The sequence below is a fragment of the Moschus berezovskii genome, chromosome 9 (assembly GCF_049115385.1).
Source record: "Moschus berezovskii isolate FMDL1 chromosome 9, NW_MosBer_1.0, whole genome shotgun sequence".
NCBI lineage: Eukaryota > Metazoa > Chordata > Mammalia > Artiodactyla > Moschidae > Moschus > Moschus berezovskii.
This window is the reverse complement of record NC_142468.1, coordinates 30,947,561-30,974,705: the sequence shown is the minus strand read 5'-3', so window position 1 is coordinate 30,974,705 and position 27,145 is coordinate 30,947,561. Positions and strand designations below refer to the sequence as shown.

At 37.0% G+C, this 27,145-nt stretch overlaps 1 protein-coding gene across 3 annotated transcripts in view; it reads right to left on the bottom strand.

Annotated features, from left to right (window-relative positions):
* The window catches only part of C9H14orf39 (chromosome 9 C14orf39 homolog), a 55,115-nt gene extending 28,898 nt beyond the window's left edge, over positions 1–26,217 (bottom strand). Inside the window, exons 1-11 of one of the 3 annotated variants that reach the window (XM_055437399.2) lie at positions 26,180–26,217; positions 25,397–25,458; positions 25,242–25,298; positions 24,107–24,233; positions 14,217–14,306; positions 7,817–8,004; positions 7,649–7,691; positions 5,763–5,883; positions 4,569–4,660; positions 4,043–4,176; positions 3,174–3,250 (exon numbers count right to left, since the gene is read on the bottom strand). In XM_055437399.2, coding sequence (XP_055293374.2) covers positions 3,174–3,250; positions 4,043–4,176; positions 4,569–4,660; positions 5,763–5,883; positions 7,649–7,691; positions 7,817–8,004; positions 14,217–14,306; positions 24,107–24,233; positions 25,242–25,298; positions 25,397–25,458; positions 26,180–26,217 — 1,029 coding nt within the window. Of the gene's footprint in view, positions 1–3,173; positions 3,251–4,042; positions 4,187–4,351; positions 4,358–4,566; positions 4,661–5,762; positions 5,884–7,648; positions 7,692–7,816; positions 8,005–14,216; positions 14,307–24,106; positions 24,234–25,241; positions 25,314–25,396; positions 25,459–26,179 lie in introns of those variants that run through there. The other 2 variants (XM_088840288.1, XM_088840287.1) reach the window with 2 other exon arrangements.
* Between the last annotated feature and the right edge of the window lie 928 nt (positions 26,218–27,145).

Below are 27,145 nucleotides of genomic sequence, written 5' to 3'. Positions count from 1 at the left end.
ACACCACAGTTCAAAAGCACCAATTCTTTGGTGTTCAGCCTTCTTTGTGGTCCAACTCTCACATCCATGACTACTGGAAAAACCATAGCTTTGACTACACGGACCTCTGTAGGCAAAGTAATGTCTCTGCTTTTTAATACACTGTCTAGGTTTGTCATGGCAAGCCACTCCAGTACTCTTGCCTAGAAAATCCCATGGACAGAGGAGCCTGGTAGGCTGCAGTCCGTGGGGTCGCTTAAGGTCGGACACGACTGAGCGACTTCACTTTCACTTTTCACTTTCACACATTGGAGAAAGAAATGGCAACCCACTCCAGTGTTCTTGCCTGGAGAATCCCAGGGACAGGGGAGCCTGGTGGGCTTCGTCTATGGGGTCGCACAGAGTCGGACACGACTGAAGTGACTTAGCAGCAGCAGCTAGGTTTGTCATAGCTTTTATTCTAAGAAGCAAGTGTCTTTTAATTTTGTGGGTGCAGTCACCATCTGCAATGATATTGGAGCCCAAGAAAATAAAGTCTTGCACTGTTTCCACTGTTTTCCCATCTATTTGCCATGAAGTGATGGGACTAGATGCCATGATCTTTGTTTGCCTCTCAGAAGACATTTGACAATATCTGGAGATATTTTTGATTATCATAAATTGCAGATGAGGTGCTATTGGACTCTAGTGGATCACTAGAGTAATTAATTTTTTCTGTGGACAACCCCACAATGAAGAATTAATTATCTGATCCAAAATGTCAAAAGTGTCACTATTGAGAAACTCTAAGGTTTGACAGAATTCACCTGAAAAATTGAGTCTGAAGTGTTCTGAAGGGCATGTGTGGTAGAGGGAAAAGGGAGGGAAATAAGGGAGAAAAGAGGCAAATAGGCATTTATTTACATTTCAGTTTCATTTACATTTCTGTTTCTTCTAAGTTATTGATCTATTCATGTTTTTCTTTTTCAGTCTAACAATTTATACTGTCCAAAAAATTTTCTATCTCACCTAAACTTTCAAGTTTGTTGGTATATAATTTTACATAGTATCATCTTAGGACTTTGAAAAGATTTCTTTCATAAGTGTAGTGATACACACTTTTCTCCTACTTTATACTTTTCCTTTTTGAGGGGGCACTTTTCTCTTTTTTTCTGTACACTTGCTGAAACTTATTAGCATTTGGCTATATTAATTAACCCAATTTTTAAATTTCATAAATTTCTGCTTTTCTCTGTTAATTCCTACTTTTTTGTATTTATTATTTTATTTTTGTATTTTAAATTAAGCTTTTCATACTTCAAGGTCAACATTTCAGATTAATACTTAATGTTTGGCTGATTTTAATCTTCTTTATTTCTAATATGTTTGTTTTCAAACGTAAACTTCTCTCTGAAGACCAATTTGGCTACATTTCACAGGTTTGGGTTTATAGTATCCTTTTAAATAGTTTTTAAATTCTATTTTGATTTATTCTATAACCCAAAAGTAATTTGAAAGCATGTGAATTATGGCAGAAAGTGAAAAAGAACTAAAGAGTCTCTTGATGAAAGTGAAAGAGGAGAGTGAAAAAGTTGGCTTAAAGCTCAACATTCAAAAAACTAAGATCATGGCATCCGGTCCCATCACTTCATGGCAAATAGATGGGGAAACAATGGAAACAGTGGCTGACTTTATTTTGGGGGGCTCCAAAATCACTGCAGATGGTGATTGCAGCCATGAAATTAAAAGATGCTTACTCCTTAGAAGGAAAGTTATGACCAACCTAGACAGTATATTAAAAAGCAGAGACATTACTTTGTCAACAAAGGTCCGTCTAGTCAAGGCTACGGTTTTTCCAGTGGTCATATATGGATGTGAGAGTTGGAGTATAAAGAAAGCTGAGCACCGAAGAATTGATGCCTTTGAACTGTGGTGTTGGAGAAGACTCTTGAGAGTTCCTTGGACTGCAAGGAGACCCAAGCAGTCCATCCTAAAGGAGATCAGTCCTGGGTGTTCATTGGAAGGACTGATGTTGAAGCTGAAACTCCAATACTTTGGCCACCTCATGCAAAGAGTTGACTCACTGGAAAAGACTCTGATGCTGGGAGGGATTGGGGGCAGGAGGAAAAGGGGACGACAGAGGATGAGATGGCTGGATGACATCACCGACTCAATGGACATGGGTTTGGGTGGACCCTGGGAGTTGGTGATGGACACGGAGGCTTGGCATGCTGTGGTTCATGGAGTCTCAAAGAGTTGGAAACGACTGAGTGACTTAACTGAACTGACTTTCTTTTTACTCAACCAAATAGTTTTTTGAGGAGAAGGTTATCTTTTTGTTTAACTTGTTTAACTTTTATGATGTTGCGGCTAGTGAAGATAGCAGCTTTTTAAAATTGGAAGAGATATTCTTTTTGTTCTAATAGTCAATTTTGGTGAATACTGCAAACAAAATTTAACTGAATTATGTGTATGATGGGTATAAAGTTTACTATTTGTGTTAGATCCTCTACATCCTTACTTATTTTTCATCTACCTGATTCATTCTTATTGGCAGAAACTGCTAGTTTTTCTTTTTCAAAAATCTACATTTCCTTTATGTTCTGATTTAAAAAGCAAACAAAAAGCCCATCATGTTTGTCAACCTCTCTGCCAACAGACGTAACCATGTTATAAAGTTCTTGTCAATGAAACATTAACATAAATTTTTTAAGGAGCGTCCATGAAAGACCCTTAAAAACGAGGCTGACTCAACTAGACTTATTCCCCCTTCTTATTTCCTCCCTAGAAGGAAGATATGATAGCAAGTTGTAATGGTTATTCTGACCATGAAATAACCTTGAGGTAAAAGCTTAGCATACGGATAGCAGGAAAAGAAAACACCAATGGAACTCGAGAAATGATGACATTATGGAGACTGTGCCACAATTTCCCTCTTCAATCTAATTCCTTCAGAAATGTCTTTTAGATTTTGGTCTATTGGGTACAGGGATTGATATTTTCAAATATATTTTATTTTTAGAAATAAAGGAGAAGGCTACAGTATATGCTCAGGCTACCATACAAAACTCCTAAGTTTTTCAGATCCTGAGATTGTATTAATGGCTAGTTTAATATATTTATAACACACATCCACACACATCCTAAATGCAGTACATTCACTACATCATTTAATGCAAGCATTTAATTTGTACTATTAAAAAAGAAATACCTACACGTGCATCATTTTCTTTTTGCTTGAAGTCAACATTGGCAAGCTTTGACTGACTCACAGAACTTTCTTCTTTTTTATCTAGATTATTAAATTGTACAATGTCAAATCAATTCCAGAAATAGAATCAAATGTCATGTCCAACATTTAACCTAACCTTCTAATTTAAAAAATCAAGTTACAAAATATTTAATTTAAATAAAGAATTATGAAATTATTATATAAGCTTAATTCTTCAACATATAGTAGCTACTATAATAACCATGTATGTAAAATGAAAAACAGCTGATTAAAAAGAAATAAGTAATTTTTTAATTAAATTTTAAAAAGTAGCTGACAAAACTACATCTTTATAATGGGGAACCAAAGAACAAAGAGTGGAGATGTAAATGATAGGGGAATAAAACAGCCAGTGTAATTAACCTAGCACAATATAGTTAATCTATCCATCGAATAAAACATGATTTAAATGTCTCAGTGACTAAGTCACAATATCATTACCACAAGTCTCACCACCACGGGGTCGCAAAGAGTCGGACACAACTGAGTGACTTTAATCATACATACTGATAATACAACCTCTCAAATGAAAAATATACAATTATTCATCTTCTGATAGCTGGAAACCAGACTGAAACTCTTTTTTAAAAAAATCATGAGCGATTTCTCTCTCAAAAAGAAAAATATTATGTATAGAAGGCACATCTTGCTTGCTCTCAGAAAGAACCAAAGTGGCACTTTAAGAGTCTGTAAGTCTCCAGTATTGTTAGCTCTTGCTTACACCAAATGATAACTAAAATTGCTCCTTTCTATTTCTTCTTTTACATGGTCTCAAACAAAACTAAGTTTTTGAATAATAAACAGATACTGTACCTCTAACTCTTGGTTCTGAAGAATGGATCTTCATTGGTTTTACTAATTTCTGAGATTCATATGGAAGAAATAATTGACTGTTTTGAGGGGTTTTGTTCAACATAAGTACAGGTTGTGGATCTTTTTCAAAAATTCTAAAGAGGAGTGAATAATATTAAATATTAGCTAAGTAAAAATTAGCATATTTTAAAGTTAGAAGAGATATTTAGATATTATATAGGTAAAACTCTTCAAATTGTATAGTATATGTAATCAATTTTAAATGTAGAATATCTGTTCACATAAAGAAAGTCCCACTTTAAAGTTTACCTATACCTTTCTCTCAGGGCTTCCCTGGTGGCTAAATGGTAAAGAATCTGCCTGCAATGCAGGAGACCCTGTTTGAGAAGATCCCGTGGAGAAAGGAATGGCTACTCTCTCTAGTATTCTTGCCTAGAGAATCCCATAGACAAAAGAGCCTGGCAGGCTCCAGTCCATGGTTTCGCAAAGAGTCTGACATAACCTAGTGGCTAAACCACCACCATACCTTTCTTTCAATTCCTTTCTCTTTTCAACATTTTTACTTTTTTCTTCTAGAGTTTCTGGAAGATTCTTCATTTCATAATGTCTTGCAGTCTGCTAAAAAGAAAAATGACAAAGCAAAACAAAATAAATACCTGCAAAGCATTAAGAAACATTTGGTTATCTTAACTAATGAATATGATTTTTTTCAACATAATCACAAGATTTATATTTTTGCTAGTACTAACAATCTTTTAGTGAAAATTACTAAAACAGTCAAAATTAACAATAAATCATACTCCTTTTATTTTTCCTTACAACTCCATTAAGAAACCCAGATTTCAATCAACTTTCATTCTTTTTAAAAAGGACACTCAGAAGCAATGTGGACGTTGATTCCCTACATAAAGATGTCCAATAGTTACTATATATTTTAAAGAAAGTGACACCCACTTTCTTCTTACTAAAATGACATTACTGTTATGTGGAACCTCATGCCTATGGATGATAAATATACCATCTTTAACACAATTTTCATAAAATTTAGAAAATTAGCCATTCAACTTTCTCTTAAAATTTGGAAGTGACTTTGGTGGCTCTCATACTCATCAATTAAAGCCACATTTCAATAGATGATACTAAAAATATATTCAAAATATCATGTATCATCAATCTTAAAGGCTAAAAACTAGTTCTGGCCTAGCTTTATAAAGACTGCAGTCATAAATTTTCTAGATTAAGTTTTTTTAATAATTTAATAACTGTTTTCCTTTTTTACAGCACTGCTGTAAGCTCTGCTAATGCCTTTAAATACATATTATTAAGCTCCAATTTGTTCTTTCTTTATCTTCTTTCCTTAGCACTCAAAGAAACTTAAACTATTTCCCAAAACTCAGAGTTGAATATACTCAATACCTAAAAACATTTTGGCTCCAAAGGTAATCTGAGGCAAATAAATTATTGAGTTGCTTTAGAAATAGCTCTTCTTAGACTGTCATCTGGAGAAGGAAATGGCAACCCACTCCAGTGTTCTTGCCTGGAGAATTCCAGGGACGGGGGAGCCTGGTGGGTTGCCGTCTATGGGGTCGCACAGAGTCGGACACAACTGAAGCGACTTAGCAGCAGCAGCAGCAGCAGCAGCAGCAGCAGACTGTCATCTAATATACCATTACACTTATACATTAACACACATATTAGAAACATAAAACAAAATTAATACCTGGTTTAAATAATTAATTTCTATTTCCATGTCATCTGCTTCTTTCTTTAAGTCACATGATCTTTTGGAAAACTGGTTAGCATGCTTAAGAATATCTTGTGTTTTACATCTCAAATTAACACTTTTATGTTAAGGAACTATGTTATATAAATAACTTTCACATTTATAATATAAGTACTATATGAAAAATAATTAGTATTATGTAAAATTAATTAAATATGTATCATATATGCAATATGAATAACAGTATCTGAAAACAGCAGAAAGACTAATACAAACATCTAGAAAACTGTCAATTTACTGTTTATACAATTATATACTTAGCTTAAAAATAACATTTCATCAAAATACATGTTAGGATTTTTTTCTTTCAGTTAAATTTTTTCACAGGGCAGTTTTTTACTTTTATTTTTTATCCAAGTTTATCAAGTCATTTGGCATGATGAACATAATCAAGTCCAAAGTTAACTGCTTCAGTTTCTATAATTTATTTGTTCCAAGATCAACATTATAAATCCATTCAATCTTCCTTTTCTTGCTCTTTATGGTCTATCTCTGCACCAGGAGAACTCAAAAGAGAGCTATACCTTCTGTTTGAACTTTCTGCTTGAATAGATTTACACTCAATTTGAAGCAGAGAATCTCTCAGCTGCTAACAAACATTCTGCATGATTACTAATTTCTATAATTTCCTAAGTTACTCTGCAATCCATTAGGAAAAAATTTTAATGTGTAGAACAGTGCTAATGAACAAGAACTCCAGAGAAAATCTTTGCCAGATCTTTCCTATTTCACTAAAATTTAGGATTTATATGCTAGAATATAAAATTTCAAATGAATATTATTTATAACAGTATGCTGTTATCATAATCAGTTTAAATTTTTTAGATATAGACATTTAACTCCTAATCTTCAACTCTCCCCACCTTCATCACCTCTTCATGTCTGTCAAACAATCTTATGTCTCATCCGTTTCTACAATCCAAGTCCCTAAACCCCTGCTGTGCCTTCTGCATCTGCCACCAACCTCTGCCTCTTCCCACTGAAAGTTAAAACACTCACAGTTTAGTAGAGGAAACGGACATGCAAACAAGTAATTCTAATGCAGTGGCAATGTATTAGATCAGCAGCAAATGTACAACTAAGTACAGAATAAGCTAAAACCCAAACATGAAGAGAGCAAACAGCAAAGGAGTTAAAAGGATGATTTAGGATGAAGCAGAATGAAGCAAGGTAGAATGCAGGGATAAAGAAGACTTAGTACAAACAGTGGAGTTATAATCTGATAGGAAAGCATATGAAGGATTGTGGAGGTTGGAAGAGGATTAAAGTTCCAAGTTCATCATGGGAGAAGATCTCCTTGACAAAGAGATGAGACTTAGACCAATTAAAAATTACTTAAGCATCTAATACAATGCCACTGCATTAGAATTACCTGTTTACATGTATGTTTCCTCTACCAAACTGTGAGCTCCTTATAAGTAAGCTCTATATCTTCTTGAGTACTTCCTGGCACAAAGTAGATATCCAATGAATTGTGACTCACCTCCTTACCACCTTCCATCCTAATAAGACATAATCAACTCATTTAATTGAAACTCTTTGGTAAGACAAAGCAAAATAACTTTTTCATTGGTTTGGTTGCTAAGTTATGCCACTTAAAGACAAGTACATATACCACTTTATTTGCATTAAAATTTCTTGCTTCTGGTAACATGCACATACATGAAAACTAATTCCAGATGACCTTTAAAGTAATCTCTTAATTTTTTAATAAAAAAAAACCAAATCAATGTAAACAGTCACAGGAAAACACACTAACAACTAGAATACAGAAACAATACTTATCAAATAAAAATTCTAAGTAGAAATACTACTGTGGATACATATGTAGTGTCCAACTGGTAAGTGATGGAAAGGGAGCAGGCACTGAAAAACAAAACCATATTTTAGATTGATTTATTATATTCTTTTCACTATAAGGGTAATATTATTAAAACAGTATGTATCAAAAATATGTATGTATCAAACAGTATGTATAAAAAAATTAATACCTAAAAATTCCATAAAAATAGTTTCATTCACTTTCAGTTGTTCAGTACTTGCCAACACTCTGTTCTGAATTTCTTCATATTCTCTTTTCTTCTCATAATATTCATGTGATAGGGGTGTTTCTGAGTATTTTAGTTGGTATTGCTTTAAAACATCTTTATACTGACATATATAACCATGGTACATTTTTCTGTTAAAATTAAAAGAAATGATATCAATATAACAAAAGTATATCTAAAAACTTTCTAAAATCACTTGTTAAAAACTACTAAATTAAGCATTAAAGACAAGTTAAAAATCTACTTATTTTTGCTTCACTCAATACTGTCTGCCCTTTAAACTTTTCTTAACTCTATTATACTTTTCAATTCTCTACTCTTTTTCTTCACTACCTGAGTTACTCACTCCTTCAGTTCAGTTCAGTCACTCAGTCGTGTCCGACTTTCTGTGACCCCATGAATCACAGCACTCCAGGCCTCCCTGTCCATCACCAACTCCCGGAGTTCACTCAAACTCACGTCCATCAGGTCGGTGATGCCATCCAGCCATCTCATTCTCTGTCGTCCCTTTCTCCTCCTGCCCCCAATCCCTCCCAGAATCAGAGTCTTAATCCCCTTCAATTAAAATTCTACTTCCACCAATCTAATGAATCCACCCTTCCCAAGGTTACCAATGATCTAATTTATCCAACTTAGTGATCTCTTTTCACTTCTCATCCTACATGACAATGCAGAACCTGGTTCTTTTGATTACTTCTTGAATCTCTATCCTCCCTGAGTTCTAAATCTCTATTCTTCCCAGTTCAGCTACCTTTATAACTATGCCTTTAAACCTCCTTAAGTTTTCTAAGCTAAAATTATCACATTCTATGTGACAGAACTTTGGGTTCACAGTCACTCTTGCATACTCCACAACTGTTTTATAAGAAAATTTCAGCACTGTTTGGAGGAACTCCTCCAGTACAGCTCAGGTAGAGGTGAATGGTCATCTCTTTAAGAACCAGTCTTGAGTGAGATGGTCAATTCTTGCAAAAAAGATATTAACTCTTAATTCTTACCTGAACTTTGCTTGATCTACAAGACGAGTCAGTTACTATGATCTATGGGCCGAATCTAACCTGCTACCTGTTTTTGTACAGTCTATGAGCTAAGAACAATTTTTAAATTATTTTTAAAAATCAAAAGAATAATAATAATACTTTATGACAAATCAAAATTAATGAAAATCAAGCTGCAAATGTCCAGAAATAAAGTTTTATCAGAACACAATACTTACATACTGCCTAAAATTGCTCTTATACCAAAATACCAGACTGGACTAGCTGTGACAAAGACTTTAACATTTCAAAAGCCTAGAACATTTACTATCAGGCCCTTTACCAAAAAAAGTTTGCCAGTCCTCACTTACAACATTGAACATGTTCAAAACAGGTTCACTGTAAAAACCAAATTCTTGAGAGAAGAAAAAGATGGCAGAGTAGAGGGACAGGGAGCTCACCTCTTCCCACAAACACAACAAAACTATATCTACAGGTAGAATGAATCTTATAGAATACCTACTTAAAGCTTGCAGATCTCAATTAAAGCTACAAGGAAGATTACCATGTAACCACTGCTCTGGAAGGAGGACCGAAAGCTGAGACAATTATCTGGACTCACATTTTGGCATGGGGGTGAGGCGTGGGCAGGTTCTCATGCAGGTAGATTTGTGAGCACACTTACATGCCTCATCCCTTCATAGATCATAGCCTTGTTGTGGCAAAGGGCTGGCATAACTCAATGGAGCTATCAGCCATGCTGTGCAGGGCCACCCAAGATAGACGCGTCATAGTGAAGAGTTCTGACAAAAGGTGGTCCACAGGAAATGGCAAACCACTCCAGTATTCCTCCTGCGAGAACCCCATGAACAGTATGAAGAAACAAAAAGATATGACATCGGAAGCTGAGTACCCCAGGCTGGAAGATGTCCAATATGCAACTGGGGAAGAGCAATGAACAATTACTAATAGCTCCAGAAATAATGAAGTGGTTGGGCCAAAGCAGAATTAGCACTCAGTTGTGGATGTGACTGGTGATGAAAGTAAATCTTGACACTGTAAAGAACAATATTGCACAGGAACCTGGAATGTTAGCTCCACAAATTAAGGTAAATAGGATGTGGTCAAACAGGAGATGGCAGGAATGAACATCAACATTTTAGGAGTCAGCAAACTAAAATGGACTGGAATGGGTAAATTTAATTCAGATGAAATGATCTCCTTTAGAATGGACTGGTTGAATCTCCTTGCAGTCCAAGGGATTCTCAAGAGTCTTCTCCAACACCACAGTTCAAAAGCATCAAATCTTCGATGCTCAGCTCTCTTTATAGTCCAACTCTCACATCCATACATGACTACTGGAAAAACCATAGCTTTGACTAGATGGACTTTTGTTGGCAAAGTAATGTCTCTGCTTTTTAATATGATATCTAGGTTGGTCATAAATTTTCTTCCAAGGAGCAAGCATCCTTTAATTTCATGGCTGCAGTCACGATCTGCAGTGATTTTGGAGCCTCTGAAAATAAAGTCTGTCACTATTTCCACTATTTCCCCATCTATTTGCCATGAAGTGATAGGACCAGATGCTATGATCTGTTTTCTGAATGTTGAGTTTTAAGCCAACTTTTTCACTCTCCTTTTTCACTTTCATCATGAGGCTCTTTAGTTCTTCCTCACTTTCTGTCATAAGGGTGGTGTCTTCTGCATATCTGAGGTTATTGATATTTCTCGCTGCAATCTTGATTCCAGCTTGTGCTTCACCCAGCCCAGCATTTCTTGTGATGCATAGAAGTTAAATAAGCAGGGTTACAATATACAGCCTTGATGTACTCCTTTCCCTATTTGGAACCAGTCTGTTGTTCCATGTCCAGTTCTAACTGTTGCTTCCTGACCTGCATACAGGTTTCTCAAGAGGCAGCTCAGGTGGTCTGGTATTCCCATCTCTTTAAGAATTTTCCACAGTTTGTGGTGATCCACACTGTCACAGGCTTTGGCATAGTCAATAAAGCAGAAATAGATGTTTTTCTGGAACTCTCTTGCTTTTTCAATAATCCAGTGGATGTTGGCAATTTGATCTCTGGTTCCTCTGCCTTTTCTAAATCTACTTTGAGCATCTGGAAGTTCATGGTTCATGTACTGTTGAAGCCTGGCATGGAGAATTTTGAGCATTACTTTACTAGCATGTGAGATGAGTGTAATTGTGTGGTAGTTTGAGCATTCTTTGGCATTGCCTTTCTTTGGGATTAGAATGAAAACTGACCTTTTCCAGTCCTGTGGCCACTGCTGAGTTTTCCAAATTTGCTGGCATATTGAGTGCAGCACTTTCACAGCATCATCTTTCAAGATTTGAAATAGCTCCACTGAATTCCATCACCTCCACTAGCTTTGTTCATAGTGATGCTTCCTAAGGCCCATTTGACTTCACATTCCAGGATGTCTGGCTCTAGGTGAGTGATCATACCATGGCAATTATCTGGGTTGAGAAGATCTTTTTTGAATAGTTCTTCTGTGTATTCTTGACAAGTCTTCTTAATACCTTCTGCTTCTGTTAGGTCCATACCATTTCTGTCCTTTATTGTGCCCATCTTTTCATGAAATGTTCCCTTGGTATCTCTAATTTTCTTGAAGAGATCTCTAGTCTTTCCCATTCTATTGTTTTCCTCTATATCTTTGCACTGATCACTGAGAAAGGCTTTCTTATCTCTCCTTGCTATTCTTTGGAACTCTGCATTCAAATGGGTATATCTTTCCTTTTCTCCTTTGCTTTTCACTTCTCTTCTTTTCACAGCTATTTATAAGATCTCCTCAGACAGCCATTTTGCTCTTTTGCATTTCTTTTTCTTGGGGATGGTCTTGATCCCTGTCTCTTGTACAATGTTATGAACCTCCATCCATAGTTCTTCAGGCACTCTGTCAGATCTAATCCCTTGAATCTATTTCTCACTTCTACTATATAAGAAGCACAAGCTGGAATTAAGATTGCCCAGAGAAATATCAATAACCTCAGATATGCAGATGACACCACCCTTATGGCAGAAAGTGAAGAGGAACTAAAAAGCCTCTTGATCAAAGTGAAAGAGGAGAGTGAAAAGGTTGGCTTGAAGCTCAACATTCAGAAAACAAAGATCATGGCATCTGGTCCCATCACTTCATGGGAAATAGATGGGGAAACAGTGGAAACAGTGTGGGCTTTATTTTTGGGGGCTCCAAAATCACTGCAGATGCTGACTGCAGCCATGAAATTAAAAGACGCTTACTCCTTGGAAGGAAAGTTATGACCAACCTAGATAGCATATTAAAAAGCAGAGACATTACTTTGCCAACCAAGGTCCATCTAGTCAAGCCTATGGTTTTTCCCGTGGTCATGTATGGATGTGAGAGTTGGACTGTGAAGAAAGCTGATCACCGAAGAATTGATGCCTTAGAACTGTGGTGCTGGAGAAGACTTTTGAGAGTCCCTTGGACTGCTAGGAGATCCAACCAGTCCATTCTAAAGGAGATCAATCCTGGGTGTTCACTGGAAGGACTGATGCTAAAGCTGAAACTCCAATACTTTGGCCACCTCATGTGACGAGTTGACTCACTGGAAAAGACTCTGCTGCTGGGGGAAATTGGGGGCGGGAGGAGAAGGGGACGAAAGAGAATGAGATGGCTGGATGGCATCACCGACTCGATGGACATGAGTTTGAGTGAACTCCGGGAGTTGGTGATGGACAGAGAGGCCTGGCGTGCTGTGATTCATGGGGTTGCAGAGTTGAACACGACTGAGCGACTGAACTCTACTGAACTGAACTATATAATTGTAAGGGATTTGATTTAGGTCATACCTAAACCAGTCTAGTGGTATAGTGGTTTTCCCTACTCTCTTCAATTTAAGTCTTAATTTGGCAATAAGGAGTTTATGATCTGAGCCACAGTCAGATCCCGGTCTTGTTTTGTCCTGACCATATACAGCTTCTCCATCTTTGGCTTCAAAGAATATAATCAATGTGATTTCAATATTGACCATCTGGTGATGTCCATGTGTAGAATCTTCTCTTGTGTTGTTGGGAGAGGGTGTTTGCTATGACCAGTGCATTCTCTTGGCAAAACTGGAAGGTGTTATATATCTTCACAGAACCAGTCAACTTTAGCTTCTTCAGCATTAGTGGTTGGGGCAGTACTTGGGCCAGTACTTGGGTACTGAAATACAGTACTTGGGTGCAATCTTAAAAACAACAGAATGATCTCCATTCATTTCCATGGAAAACTATTCAATATCACAGTAATCCAAGTCTTGCCCCAACCACTAAGGTTGAAGAAGCTGAAGTTGACCTGTTCTGTAAAGACATACAACACCTTCTAGAACTAACACCAAAAACAGATTCCTTTTCATCATAGAGGATTGGAATGTAAAAGTAGGAAGTCAAGAGATACCCACAGTAAAAGGTTAGTTGGCCCTGGAATACAAAATGAAGTAGGGCAAAGGCTAACAGAGTTTTGTCAAGAGAACACACTAGTCATAGCAAACACTCTCTTCCAACAACACAACAGACAGTTCTACACATGGATATCACCAAATGGTCAATGCCAAAATTGATTATATTCTTTGCAGCTGAAGATGGAGAAACTCTATACAGTCAGCAAAAACAAGACCTGGAATTGACTGTGGCTCAGATCGTGAGCTCCTTACTGAAAAATTCACACTTAAATTGAAGAAAATAAGGAAAACCACTAGGTCATACATCAATTATACCTCAATAAAGCTGGGGGGAAAATAGTACAAAAAAATAAAAATTAAAAATCATATTGATACTGTTCTTATCCAATTATGTTAAAAATAAAAACATTTTAATTTTTTAAATTAAGTAAAATTATTATATAATGTGTTCCAAGTTCCTCACTTTGTTTCATTATATTCGCTAACTACATTTAATCTCCCAAACCAAGTGATTTAACACATAATAAACCCACACAAATATTAATATTTCTCCATCAGAATATCCCACTAAACAACTGAAAAACACAAATTTTATATAAAAATACCCTTTAAAAGCCAATATTCCAATTTTCTCATAAGCCTCTTTATAACTGACTACTCCCTAAGGTGTTTGACCATAGCAACTCAGTCATAAAAAACATTAATTGAAGTACTCTGCTTTATATTGCTACTGATAGTTACTATGTTAAGGACATGTTTAAATATATCCAAGGTTGGAAAGAACTTTATAACAAATAGGTAGGCCAACAATGACAACCAAAGAGTCCAAAACACTGATTTACTTTTTTAAAATTTTGTGTGCATTTTTCAATTAATATTTTTACAAATAATTTCTTATTAAAACTAACATATAATTGATAAGCTTAAATTAATATTTATACTGTACTTGTCTTTTTCAACAGTTTCTTGATAAATAATCAATTGCTCCTGCATGTAGTCTTCATGTTTATGAAATACATCACATGTTGGCTTCCAGCTATGGAAAAAAAATACTGTAATTAGCATCTCAGAATAATAAATTGAAGAAATAATAAAAATAAATATAACCACCTAAACAATCTTTCCTTTCTTGGAGAAAATAAGCTTACATCAAGGAAAACATTCCCATCTCTCATCACCACCACTATGACCATACATGCAATTATACATATGTTTGAATATCAACATCCACTAATTTTTACATAAAGTTTGTTTGGGAACCATGACTAGGGAAGGAACAAATTTGACATGCCTGGATTGTATATTGCTATGACATCTCTGGAATATACTCTGAAACACTCTATGTTGTGTTGAGTGTTGGCATCAGGCTATCTTTCTCCTCATACTTATAAGATCTTAGTGAAGAAATTCTATTGGAGTAAATATTTATAGAGTTGTTGCTGGTCAGTCGCTAAATCATAACCAACTCTTTGCGACCCCATGAACTGCAGCATTCCAGGCTCCCCTTATTTTACTATCTCCCAGAGTTTGCTCAAATCCATGCCCACTGAGTCAGTGATGCTATCTAACCATCTCATCCTATGCCACTCCATTCTCCTTTGGGCTTCAATCTTTCCCAGCATCAGGATCTTTTCCAATGAGTTGGCTCTTCACTTCAGGTGGTCAAAGTATTGGAGCTTCAGCTCCAGCATCAGATCCTCCAGTGAATATTCAGGGTTGATTTCCTTTGGGATTGATGGGTTTGATCTTCTTGCAGTCCACGCAGCTTTCAAGAGTCTTCTCCAGCACAATTCGAAAGCATCAATTCTTTGGTGCTCAGTCTTCTTTACGGACCAACTCTCACATCCGTACATGACTATTGAAAAATGGACTCTACAGATCTTTGTAGACAAAGTGATGTCTCTGTTTTTTAATATACTGTTTCTGTTTATCATAGCTTTCCTTTCAATGAGCAAGTACCTTTTAATTTCATGGCAGCACCTGTCACTATCTGCAGTGACTTTGGAGCCCATGAAAAGAAAATCTGTTCCTGCTTCCACCTTTTTCCCCTTGTATTTGCCATGAAGAGATGGGACCAGGTGCCCTGATCTTAGATTTTTGAATGCTGAGTTTTAAGTCAGCTTTTTCACTCTCCTCTTTCACCCTCATCAAGAGACCCTTTGCTGCTGCTGCTGCTGCTAAGTAGCTTCAGTCATGTCCGACTCTGTGTGACCCCATAGATGGCAGCCCACCAGGCTCCCCTGTTCCTGGGATTCTCCAGGCAAGAAGAACTCTTTCAGTTCAGTTCAGTTCAGTCGCTCAGTCGTGTCCGACTCTTTGCGACCCCATGAATCACAGCACGCCAGGCCTCCCTGTCCATCACCAACTCCCAGAGTTCACTCAAACTCATGTCCATCGAGTCGGTGATGCCATCCAGCCATCTCATTCTCTGTTGTCCCCGTCTCCTCCCACCCCCAATCCCTCCCAGCATCAGAGTCTTTTCCATTGAGTCAACTCGTCGCATGAGGTGGCCAAAGTATTGGAGTTTCAGCTTTAGCATCAGTCCTTTTAATGAACACCCAGGATTGATCTCCTTTAGAATGGACTGGTTGGATCTCCTTGCAGTCCAAGGGACTCTCAAGAGTCTTCTCTTTCAGTTCAGTTCAGTTCAGTTCAGTCGCTCAGTCGTGTCCAACTCTTTGCGACCCCATGAATCACAGCATGCCAGGCCTTCCTGTCCATCACCAACTCCCGGTCTTCTCTTTAGTTCCGGCTAAATCCCCATGGACAGAGGAGCCTGACTCTTCACTTCCTGCCATTAGAGTGGTATCATCTGCATATCTGAGACTGTTGATATTTCTCCTGGAAATCTTGATTCCAGCATGTGACTCACCAAACACAGCATTTTGCATGATGTACTCTGAATATAAGTTAAATAATCAGGGCTAGCATAAGGGATAAAGAGAGGTTTTCTCTTCTTTGAAATTTAGAAATGTATACCCTCCTGAATTTGAAAGAAACTAGACCAAAATGAATTAAAAATCAGACAGTAAGTATAAAATGAATACTCTGCTTACACATTTGTTTTTATTACATGACTGGAAAGATGTTGCCAATGCAAAAAATCTAAAATTAAGCATATGCCACTGCAGCTTACATTCTAAGTACTGTTCAAATATTTCCTCCAGATCTTTTCTAATATTTTTTATTTTTCAGATTCAAAAAGTACTCATACCCACCTTGAAAGCACAAATGTACACATAAGAAAATAATTATCATCCATATTCTCAACACTGAATAATAACCACTAATATTTCAATAATTTACTTCCAGATTTTACTATAAAGAGGGCTTCCCAGGTTGCACTAGTGGTAAAGAACCCACCTGCCTATGCAGGAGACATAAGACACATGGGTTTGATCCCTGGGTTGGAAAGATACCATGGAGGAGGGCATGGCAACCCCTCTAGTATTCTTGCCTAAAGAATCCCCATGGACAGAAGAGCCTGGAGAACTACAGTCCATAGGGTAACCTAGAGTCAGATATGAGTGAAGCAATTTAGCATTCACAAGCAGACACATATAGTTTAACATATTTGAAATCATATTCACACATACAACATATTCACCTTTCAGTTCAGTTCAGTTCAGTTCATTTGCTCAGTCGTGTCCAACTCTTTGTGACCCCATGAACCGCAGCACGCCAGGTTTCCCTGTCCATCACCAACTTCCGGAGTCCACCCAAACCCACGTCCATCGAGTCAATGATGCCATCCAACCATCTCATCCTCTGTCGTCCCCTTCTCCTCCTGCCCTCAATCTTTCCCAGCATCAGGGTCTTTTCCAATGAGTCAGTTCTTCACATCAGGTGGCCAAAGTATTCACCTTTATCACTTACTTTTAAATTATATACATTTTCTTTGTCACTAAGAATTCATTGCAAAGGTTTTAATAAATACAACATATTACTCATTCCAATATTGTTAGCCATTTTAGTTAGTCTAAGTTTCTCTTAAGAACTTGTACTTAAATGTTTGCCTGAGTTTTCAATCATTTTCTTCAACAATATTTTCCAAAATGGAATTATAAGATCAAAGGTTATATATACATACATTCTGAATATTTTTAAAATTCTGTAAGAACTATATGTTCACTGAAAAGATACTCATTATAAGCATTTTGATGTACATATGTCTAGACTTGTTCTAATTATACATACATAAATACACAATTACTACATGAGTTTATTCTATGAATGCTGTTTCAACGTTTTGTTCAATTTGTAATATACTGTTAACACGTTTCATGTCAATAAATATTGACATATAGCATAAATTAATAGACTGTTTACTGTTCATTCATATGGATGTACCAAAATTCATTTAAACTATCACCTAATATTGAACACTGAGCTGCTTCCAATGTTTTCCTATCATAAAAAGGTTGATATAAATACATTGTTGTACATTATGTCTTTGAGAAAATACCTATTTCCTTTGATCAGAAATGGTACCATTTAATCAAGTCATGCTTATTTTTAAAGTCTTTAAAGTATGCAGATATGTCATCCAAAAGGTATATACCAGTGTATATTCTTACATTACCCCTACCATAGTTTGGCCTCAGGCCAAACTACAGGGAAGGAACACAGCCCCACCCATCAGCAGAAAATTGGATTAAAAATTTACTGAGCATGGCCTTGCCCATCAGAGTTAAGACCCGTTTGCCCCAGAGCCAGTAACTCTAATCAGGGAGCTTCTACAAGCCTTTTATCCTTATCCACCAGAGGGCAGATAGAATGAAAACCACAATCACAGAAAACTAATCAAACTGATCACGTGGATCACAGCCTTGTCTAACTCAACGAAACTATGAGCCATGCCATGTAGGGCCACCCGAGACAGACCGGTCATGGTGGAGAGTTCAGTCCACTGGAGAAGGAAATGGCAAACCACTTCAGCATTCTTACCTTGAGAACCCCATGAACAGTATGAAAAGGCAAAAAGATATGACACTGAAAGATGAACTTCCCAGGTCAGTAGGTGCCCAATAAGCTACTGGAGAAGAGTGAAGAAATAGCTCCAAAAGGAATGAAGAGACTGAGCCAAAGTGAAAACAATGTCCAGTTGTGGATGTGTCTGGTGGTGAAAATTAAGTCTGAGGCTATAAAGAATAATACTGCATAGGAACCTGGAATGTTAGGACCATGAATCAAGTTAAATTGGAAGTGATCAAGCAAGAGATGGCAAGAATGAACAACATTTTAAGAATCAGTGAACTAAAATGAACTGGAATGGGTGAATTTAATTCAGATGACCATTACATCTACTACTGTGGGCAAGAATCCCTTAGGAGGAATGGAGTAGCCCTCATAGTTAAAAAGAGAGTCCAAAATGCAGTACTTGGGTACAATCTCAAAAAAGACAGAATGATCTCTGTTCGTTTCCAAGGCAAACCATTCAATATCACGGTAACCTAAGTCTAAGCACCGACCAATAACACTGAAGAAGCTGAAGTTGAACAGTTCTATGATGACCTACAAGAACTTCTAGAACTAACACACACAAAAAAGATGTCCTTTTCATCATAGGGGACTGGAATGCAAAAGTCAAGAAGTAACAGGAAAAAAAAAAGAAGTAACAGGCAAGTTTGACCTTGGAGTACAAAATGAAGCAGAGCAAAGGCTAACAGAGTTTTGCCAAGAGAAGGCACTGGTCATAGAAAACACACTCTCCCAACAACACAAGAGATGACTACACATGGACATCACCAGATGATCGATACTGAAATCAGACTGATTATATTCTTTGAAGCCAAAGATGGAGAAGCTCTATACAGTCAGTAAAAACAAGACCAGGAGTTGACTATGGCTCAGATCATGAACTCCTTATTGCCAAATTCAGACTTAAATTGAAGAAAGTGGGAAAAACCACTAGGCACAATTCAGGTATGACCTAAATCAAATCTCTTACAATTATACAGTGGAAGTGAAAAATAGATTCAAGGGATTAGATCTGACAGAGTGCCTGAAGAACTATAGATGGAGGTTCATAACCTTGTACAGGAGACAGGGATCAAGACCATCCCCAAGAAAAACAAATGCAAAAAGGCAAAATGGTTGTCTGAGGAGGCCCTACAAATAGCTGAGAAAAGAAGAGAAGTGAAAGGCAAAGAAAAAATGAAAAGATATATCCATCTGAATGCAGAGTTCCAAAGAATAGCAAGGAGAGATAAGAAAGCTTTCTTAAGTGATCAATGAAAAGATATAGAGGAAAACAATAGAATGGGAAAGACTAGAGATCTCTTCAAGAAAATTAGAGATACCAAGGGAAAACTTCATGCAAAGATGGGCACAATAAAGGACAGAGATGGTATGGACCTAACAGAAGCAGAAGATATTAAGAAGACTTGGCAAGAATACACAGAACTATTGAAAAAAGATCTTAATGACCCAGATAACCATGATGGTGTGATCACTCACCTAGAGCCAGACATCCTGGAATGTGAAGTAAAGTGGGCCTTAGGAAGCATCACTACAAACAAAGCTAGTGGATGTATTGGAAATTCCAGTTGTGAATGTTGCACTCAATATGCCAGCAAATTTGGAAAACTCAGCAGTGGCCACAGGACCGGAAAAGGTCAGTTTTCATTCCAATCCCAAAGAAGGGCAATGACAAAAATGTTCAAACTACTGCATAATTGCACTCATCTCACACACTAGCAAAGCAATGCTCAAAATTCTCCAAAAGAAGCTTCAACAATACGTGAACTGGGAATTTCCTGATATCCAAGCTGGATTTAGAAAAGGCAGAGGAACCAGAGATCAAATTGCCAACATCCGTTGGCTTATCTAAAAAGCAAGAGAGTTCCAGAAAAACACCTACTTCTGCTTCATTGACTATGCTAAAAACCTTTGACTGTGTAGATCACCACAAACTGTGGAAAATTTTTAAAGAGATGGGAATACCAGATCACCTTACCTGCCTCCTACAAAACCTATATGAAAGTCAAGGAGCAACAGTTAGAACCGGACATGGAACAATGGACTGGTTTAAAATTGGGAATGCAGTACACCAAGGCTGTATATTATCACCATGTTTATTTAACTTATATGCAGAGTACCTCACTGGGAATGCCAAGCTGGATGAAACACAAGTTGGAATCAAGATTGCAGCGAGAAATATCAATAACCTCAGATACGTAGATGACACCACCCTTATGACAGAAAGTGAAGAACTAAAGAGCCTCTTGATGAAAGTGAAAGAGGAGAGTGAAAAAGCTGGCTTAAAACTCAACATCCAAAAAATTAAGATCACGGCATCTGGTCCTATTACTTCATGGCAAACAGGGAAACAATGAAAACAGTGACAAACTATTTTCTTGGGTTTCAAAATCACTGCAGATGGGTGACTGCAGCCATGCAATTAGAAGACACTTGCTCCTTGGAAGAAAAACTATGACCAACCTAGACAGCATATTAAAAAGCAGAGACATTATTTTGCCAACAAAGGTCTGTCTAGTCAAGGCTATGGTTTTTCCAGTAGTCATGTATGGATGTGAGAGTTGGACCATAGAGAAGGCTGAGCATTGAAGAATTGATGCCTCAACTGTGGTGTTGGAGAAGACTCTTGAAAGTCCCTTGGACAGAAAGGAGATCAACCAGTCAATCCTAAAACAAATCAATCCAGAATATTTACAGGAAGAACTGAGGCTGACACTTCAATACTTTGGCCACCTGATGTGAAGAGTTGACTCGGGATGCTGGGAAAGACTGAAGGCAGAAGGAGAAGGGGATAACAAAGGACAGATGGTTGACGACATCACTAACTCAATGGACATAAGTTTGAGCAAGCTCCAGGAGATGTTGAAGGACAGGGAAGCCTGGCGTGCTACAGTCCATGGGGTTGCAAAGAGTCGGACACAACTGAGTGACTGAACAACAACAACAACATATTCCTACATTGTGTGAGCAAAGTAATTTTCTTATTTCCTGGCCAATACCGGGTATTAACCTTCTTTCAGTTCAGTTCAGTTCAGCTCAGTTGCTCAGTCGTGTCCGACTCTCTGTGACCCCGTGAATCACAGCACGCCAGGCCTCCCTGTCCATCACCAACTCCCAGAGTTCACTCAAAACTCATGTCCATAGAGTCGGAGATGCCATTCAGCCATCTCATTCTCTGTCGTTCCCTTCTCCTCCCGCCCCCAATCCCTCCCAGCATCAGAGTCTTTTCCAGTGAGTCAACTCGTCACGTGAGGTGGCCAAAGTATTGGAGTTTCAGCTTTAGGATCAGTCCTTCCAATGAACACCCAGGATTGATCTCCTTTAGAATGGACTGGTTGGATCTCCTTAAATTTCTGTAAAACTTAAAGGCAAATAATGTACAATAGTATATAATATTATTGCTTTAATTTGGATGTCTTTGATTATTAGTAAGATTGAGCATTTGTTCACATGTTCATTAGACATACATTTCTTCATTTTGCTATTTACTTATTTACCGTCTTTGCCCATTTTTTCTAATGGGGCTTTGGCTCTTTATTACTAATTTCTATAAGCACTTTATATTTTTAAAATTAACCCTTATTTGATGTTTCTCTACTTTACCTTTTTGCTTTTTGTATCAATTTGAGGTGTTTTTCTTTTTAATTTCTATGTATATTTACCATTGTTTCCAATGTGATTTCTACCTTTGATGACATAGAAAGATCTTCTCTCAAAGATTATAGTCACCTGTATTTTCTTCTAATACTTTCATGAATTCATATTTCACATTTAAATCACTTAGCCACAAGTTGAAATCATGAACTAGAGGTATTTGCACATTAAAATCAAAAGATCCTACTAACTGTCCTCAGAACCCAGCAGAGAATAATCTTGTATAAAGTACATCTTGAACACAGTAGGTTCTAAGGAGAAACTACCAGTAATTTTCCAGAACCTATTGCAGCTATTTGAGGGAAACCACTGGTAAAACCTACCGTATACCTCAAAGAAAAAGTTGAAGAGTACATAGTGCTTTGTTAATGATACTGCCAAAAAAAAATTTAAACATTGATAATTTCAGTGTTAGCAAGGTTGTGAGAAATAGAAACTCTCAAATATTGTTGGTGAAAGTATAAGATTAGTATAAATTTTTTGGAGAGAAGTTTAGCATTTCTTATCAAATATTTAAAATGCATACTCTCTGATCTAGCAATGCCATTTCCAGGAGTTCATTCTATAGCAGCAATTCTAGAAATATGGAAGGAGACCTGTATATATTGCTTATAATAGGAAATAACTGTAAATAAACAAAATGTATATTAATAGGAGAATGGTTAATTAACTTAGGATGCATCAATACTATAAAATACTATGGAGTTGTTAAAAAAAGAATGAAATCTATACACAATCATCACATGTACAGTACCATTTACATTCCATTCCATTCCATTCGGTCGCTCAGTCGTGTCCGACTCTTTGCGACCCCGTGGACTGTAGCCTACCAGGCTTCTCAGTCCATGGGATTCTCCAGGCAAGAATACTGGAGTGGGTTACCATTTCCTTCTCCAGTTACATATTGTTAAATTTTAAAAACAAGTTGAAAAATCAGTATGGTATGATTGCATTTTTGAGACAAGAAAAGTCAGAAATATAGGTAGATATACAAATAAGCATACATAGTAATGGTGTTGAATGTATATTTTAAAAGGTCTGAAAGGGTACTCACTGTTAAGAGTGATTACCTATAGGAAAGAGGACTGGGTGGGGGTGGGGACTACTGACAGGGAGAGACTTTTTACTCCATATATTTGTATACGCTTTGAATTTTTATACTAGGCATGTATCACTTTTATTTAAAACAACTATTTTAAAAGTAACAAGGGAAACCAAAAAGTTTATGAAAGTTTTAAATAACAAAACATTCTAAAACAGGTATGGTTCTTAAGTATAGTACTTAATACAAAGACAGTGGCCCACATAAAATTAAATACAGAAAGCTAACACACTTTACTTTTGTAAGTACATGATCATACAATTAGATTCCATTAACAAGTCTTTTTTAAAAAAAAAAGTCTTTGCTTCAAAATGTTTGTCTTAAATAATATTAATAGATATAACTATTAGAATAGGATGTGAGACCATACTGAAAGAATTAAGATACTAAATAGCTTTATTTTGAAAAGCTACTAATTTTAGGCTAGTTCCCTTAGACAAAAAGATCTTGAAAATTCAAAGATGAAAATTATTTTAGATCTATTTACCTAATAGGAATTTTCTATACTGAACCTAGATTATTCAAAATACTGTATTTATACTAACTGGATTTGAATTAGAGAGATCTTAGGGCTTCCTTGATAGCTCAGTTGGTAAAGAATCCACCTGCAATGCAGGAGACCCCAGTTCAGTTCCTGGGTGAGAAACAGCCCCTGGAAAAGGGATAGGCCACCCACTCCAGTATTCTTTGGCTTCTTTTGTGGCTCAGCTGGTAAAGAATCGGCCTGCAGTGTAGGAGACTGGTAAAGAATCTGCCTACAATGAAGGAGACCTGAGTTCAATCTCTGGGCTGGGAAGATCTCCTGGAGAAGGGAATGGCTACCCACTCCAGTATTCTGGCGTGTAGAATTCCATGGACTATATAGTCCATGAAGTCACAGTCAGACATGATTGAGCGACTTTCACTTCACTTAACAACACTTCTTTCTTTTGAACCTTCTGTTATCCCTTTTACAGTGTCTTGTAACAAGGAAATTGAAGACTTGATTCATTTTCCTAATATAAAATACTTTCAAGCAACAGTGTCTTCAACTATAAACTCAATATCCATGAATAAGAGAATCTAATGACAATTATTGAAAGTGTCTTTAAAATACTCACCTACTACAGTTGTCTTTGATTTCTTTACTATGTTTACAGTAATGACCAATTTCCTCATCTGTCGTATTTATAGTTTCATGTATCTTACAAACAGTAGCTTTGTATTCTTTAATATCTTCAAAGCATTCTAGAAAACAGAAATATTTATTTTCTTAAGGAGAAATCATAAATTCAAAATAGACAAATACAGTAGGAAAAAAGGTATGGCAACTGACCTAAAAAAGGAGAACCAAAGAACGGACAGGAAATGAAGCTTGAGATAAACAGCACAGGACCAGTCAGGCTTGGTCCTAGACCCAGAAGCTAAGAAGCCATGTCTGAGATTGAAGAGAAATGTCCCCTGTTCCATCTCTAATATAAGAGGGCTAGATTAAGAAATGTCTAAGATCAATGGTATCTTATCATGTTATGAGTTCATGTAAACATTTATTCACATGATACTAACGTAAGAGTTTTGTTTTTGACAAATGTGAAATTTCTATTAATCAATTCCAAGTCATTATTTAATATACCTTCAATTCACTTATTTCTTTGTCATTAGTGAGTAAACAGAAGATAAAAATAAAATGTAATTTCTTTAAAAAATTAAAACAAATTCTTAATACCTTATTCTCTTCTGTTGCAGAAAAGATAAACAAATATTATTAAATCTTTCAGAACTATTAAGAAATAATGATTGTAGCTTCTTTTGATAGTTTTTATGTAGGATCTTAAAACACTATATTTATGTAATTTGCTTTATCATCCTACTCATAATATTAATTTTGATAATTAGCATTCCTGAAATTGTGGCATCCATTAATTCTGGCCACTGACTTTTGATGATTTCTAAAAATATTTAAAATTTTTTACTCAAATGTTTGAAATAACCTCTGCTGAGGAAAAAATATTTTCAATTTTATGTAATTACGAGTGATTTCTACTGAAAATTCCTAAACACAAAATAATTAAATGCTGAATACAGAATACAGACATGTATTATGAAAAACTAGCTAGGGTAAATAGCTTATTATTCGTCACTAGATAGAAGGGGGGAGCTCTAATGCCAACTATAAATTACCCTAAACAAAGCAACTGCATAATATCTTATATTTTATAAAAAATTTAAAAATCTTTGTCATGCAAAACTACTTACTATTAATTCGCTGAACTATATCTTCTTTACTACTTATATCTTGTTCATACTGGAAAACTAAAATAAATAACTCTTTTGTAACTTCATTTCATTGTTAAAATGTCAAATGATAATACAAATAGTTACCTATTTCTTTATTTTCATTTTATACCTACCAAATTCTAGCAAAAGTCTGTCCAGACTGACAAATAGGCTGTCATTCATCTTGGACACTTTGCTAAAAATAATAATAATAATAATAAGGAAGGATTTTCTAAAAACCTTTTGACACAGTATTATTACAGAAAAATGTGGATGGAGAGAGAGACACCTTCATCCCGGTACTGGGCAGGTATTTAAAAAAATGAATGTCATTATATATATTAAAATAAATATATACAATTATACATAGTAAATTGAATGTCGCTGCATTACTAAAACTTCACAATTGTTTATACATGGCAGTGCCATAAGTCACTGAATAATCTGGAGTCCACAGACACCCAGATTTCTCAAAAGGACATGTTTTTTACAATAAACAGTATCTCTGAATGTCCTTTCTCGGCGTGAGTACTACGTGTAGGAAAAATTCTGAAATTCCTTCACCAACAGCTAGGTAAAACCTACAGGAACCGTGCAATTTGACACTTGGGAATTTACTACCAAGAATCTAAAAGCGGAGGTATTTACTGGACTACCAAGTCGCATTAAAAAAAAAAAAAAATACGCCTGAGGCGGGGTTTGGACCACTCTTCACCACAGAGTCCAGAGCTACTCTTCCCGCGCGTTCTGAAGCCAGGAGCTTGCTCGCCGACTCCCTTCAGAGACTACTCGCTTCTTTTCACCCGGGACCGTCCCCGACACTCCAGCCTCGCGGCGACCCCCGAAGCCTCGGGCTGCAGTGCGGCCGAAAGCGAGGCCACGGGGGAAAGCCCCCAGAACGCAACCTCCAGTCGCACTCCGGGGACAGGGCCCTCCAGCCCCGCAAATCCTTCATGGCCGCCTGCCCTCGGAATAACCGCCATACCCAGTTCTCCCCCATCCACCTCACAGTGACCCTCTCTGGGACCCGAACGCCCACCCTTCCTTCCCGGATCCCACACTCTACTCGGGAGGGCGAGAGCCGAGGACGCGACCGCAGATCGCCACACAGACCGGCCCGAGCCCCGCCTCTACCTCGCTCGGCCCCACCCAGCCCCGCGAAGCCCCCGGCAGGAGCTCCAGATCGCGCCCAAAGCGAGGTCCGACTCCCCGCGAGACCCGCGCGGCGGCGCTCACGCCTCCCTCCCCCGCGAAGCGAGAATCAAGCATCCCGCCGCCCGAGAAGACCTGCTGGGATCAGAAGCCCGAGACCCAGGCTACGGAACCTGTAGGGAGCTATTGTTTTCTTTCCCTAAGACTAGCCATTCCTCTTGTGAAATAACAGTTTATAATGCATTTCGGAGAACAGCAGTAAAATTGACATTAACCTTAACATGACAACAAAAACCACTCGAATCAATCGTCAAAATTCAATTTCGCATTCAGCATTCAAATCGCTGAAAAGCAAGTCTAAGGAATTCAAATACATTTTCATTTAACAAACATTTTGAGAGTAGTATTTAGTTTCAAATAAAATGCACATTAATATTTTCTTTCCAAAATGCTGTCTTTGTAATTTATACTCTTAGACCTTGCATATCTAAGGTGAAATAAAGAATTCACTTTATTTATAACTTATAACTTATTTATGATTTATAACTTGCTCACAATGATTTAGACAAATAGTCCCCCCAAACTGCCTTCATTATTTGTATTGTTGTTGTTTAGCCACTAAGTACTCCTTTGTGATCCCATACACTAAGTAGCCTGCCAGGCTCCTTTGCCCATGCGATTATTCCTGGTGAAAAGGATGTAAATAATTGCTTCAATTCCCTACACCTAAA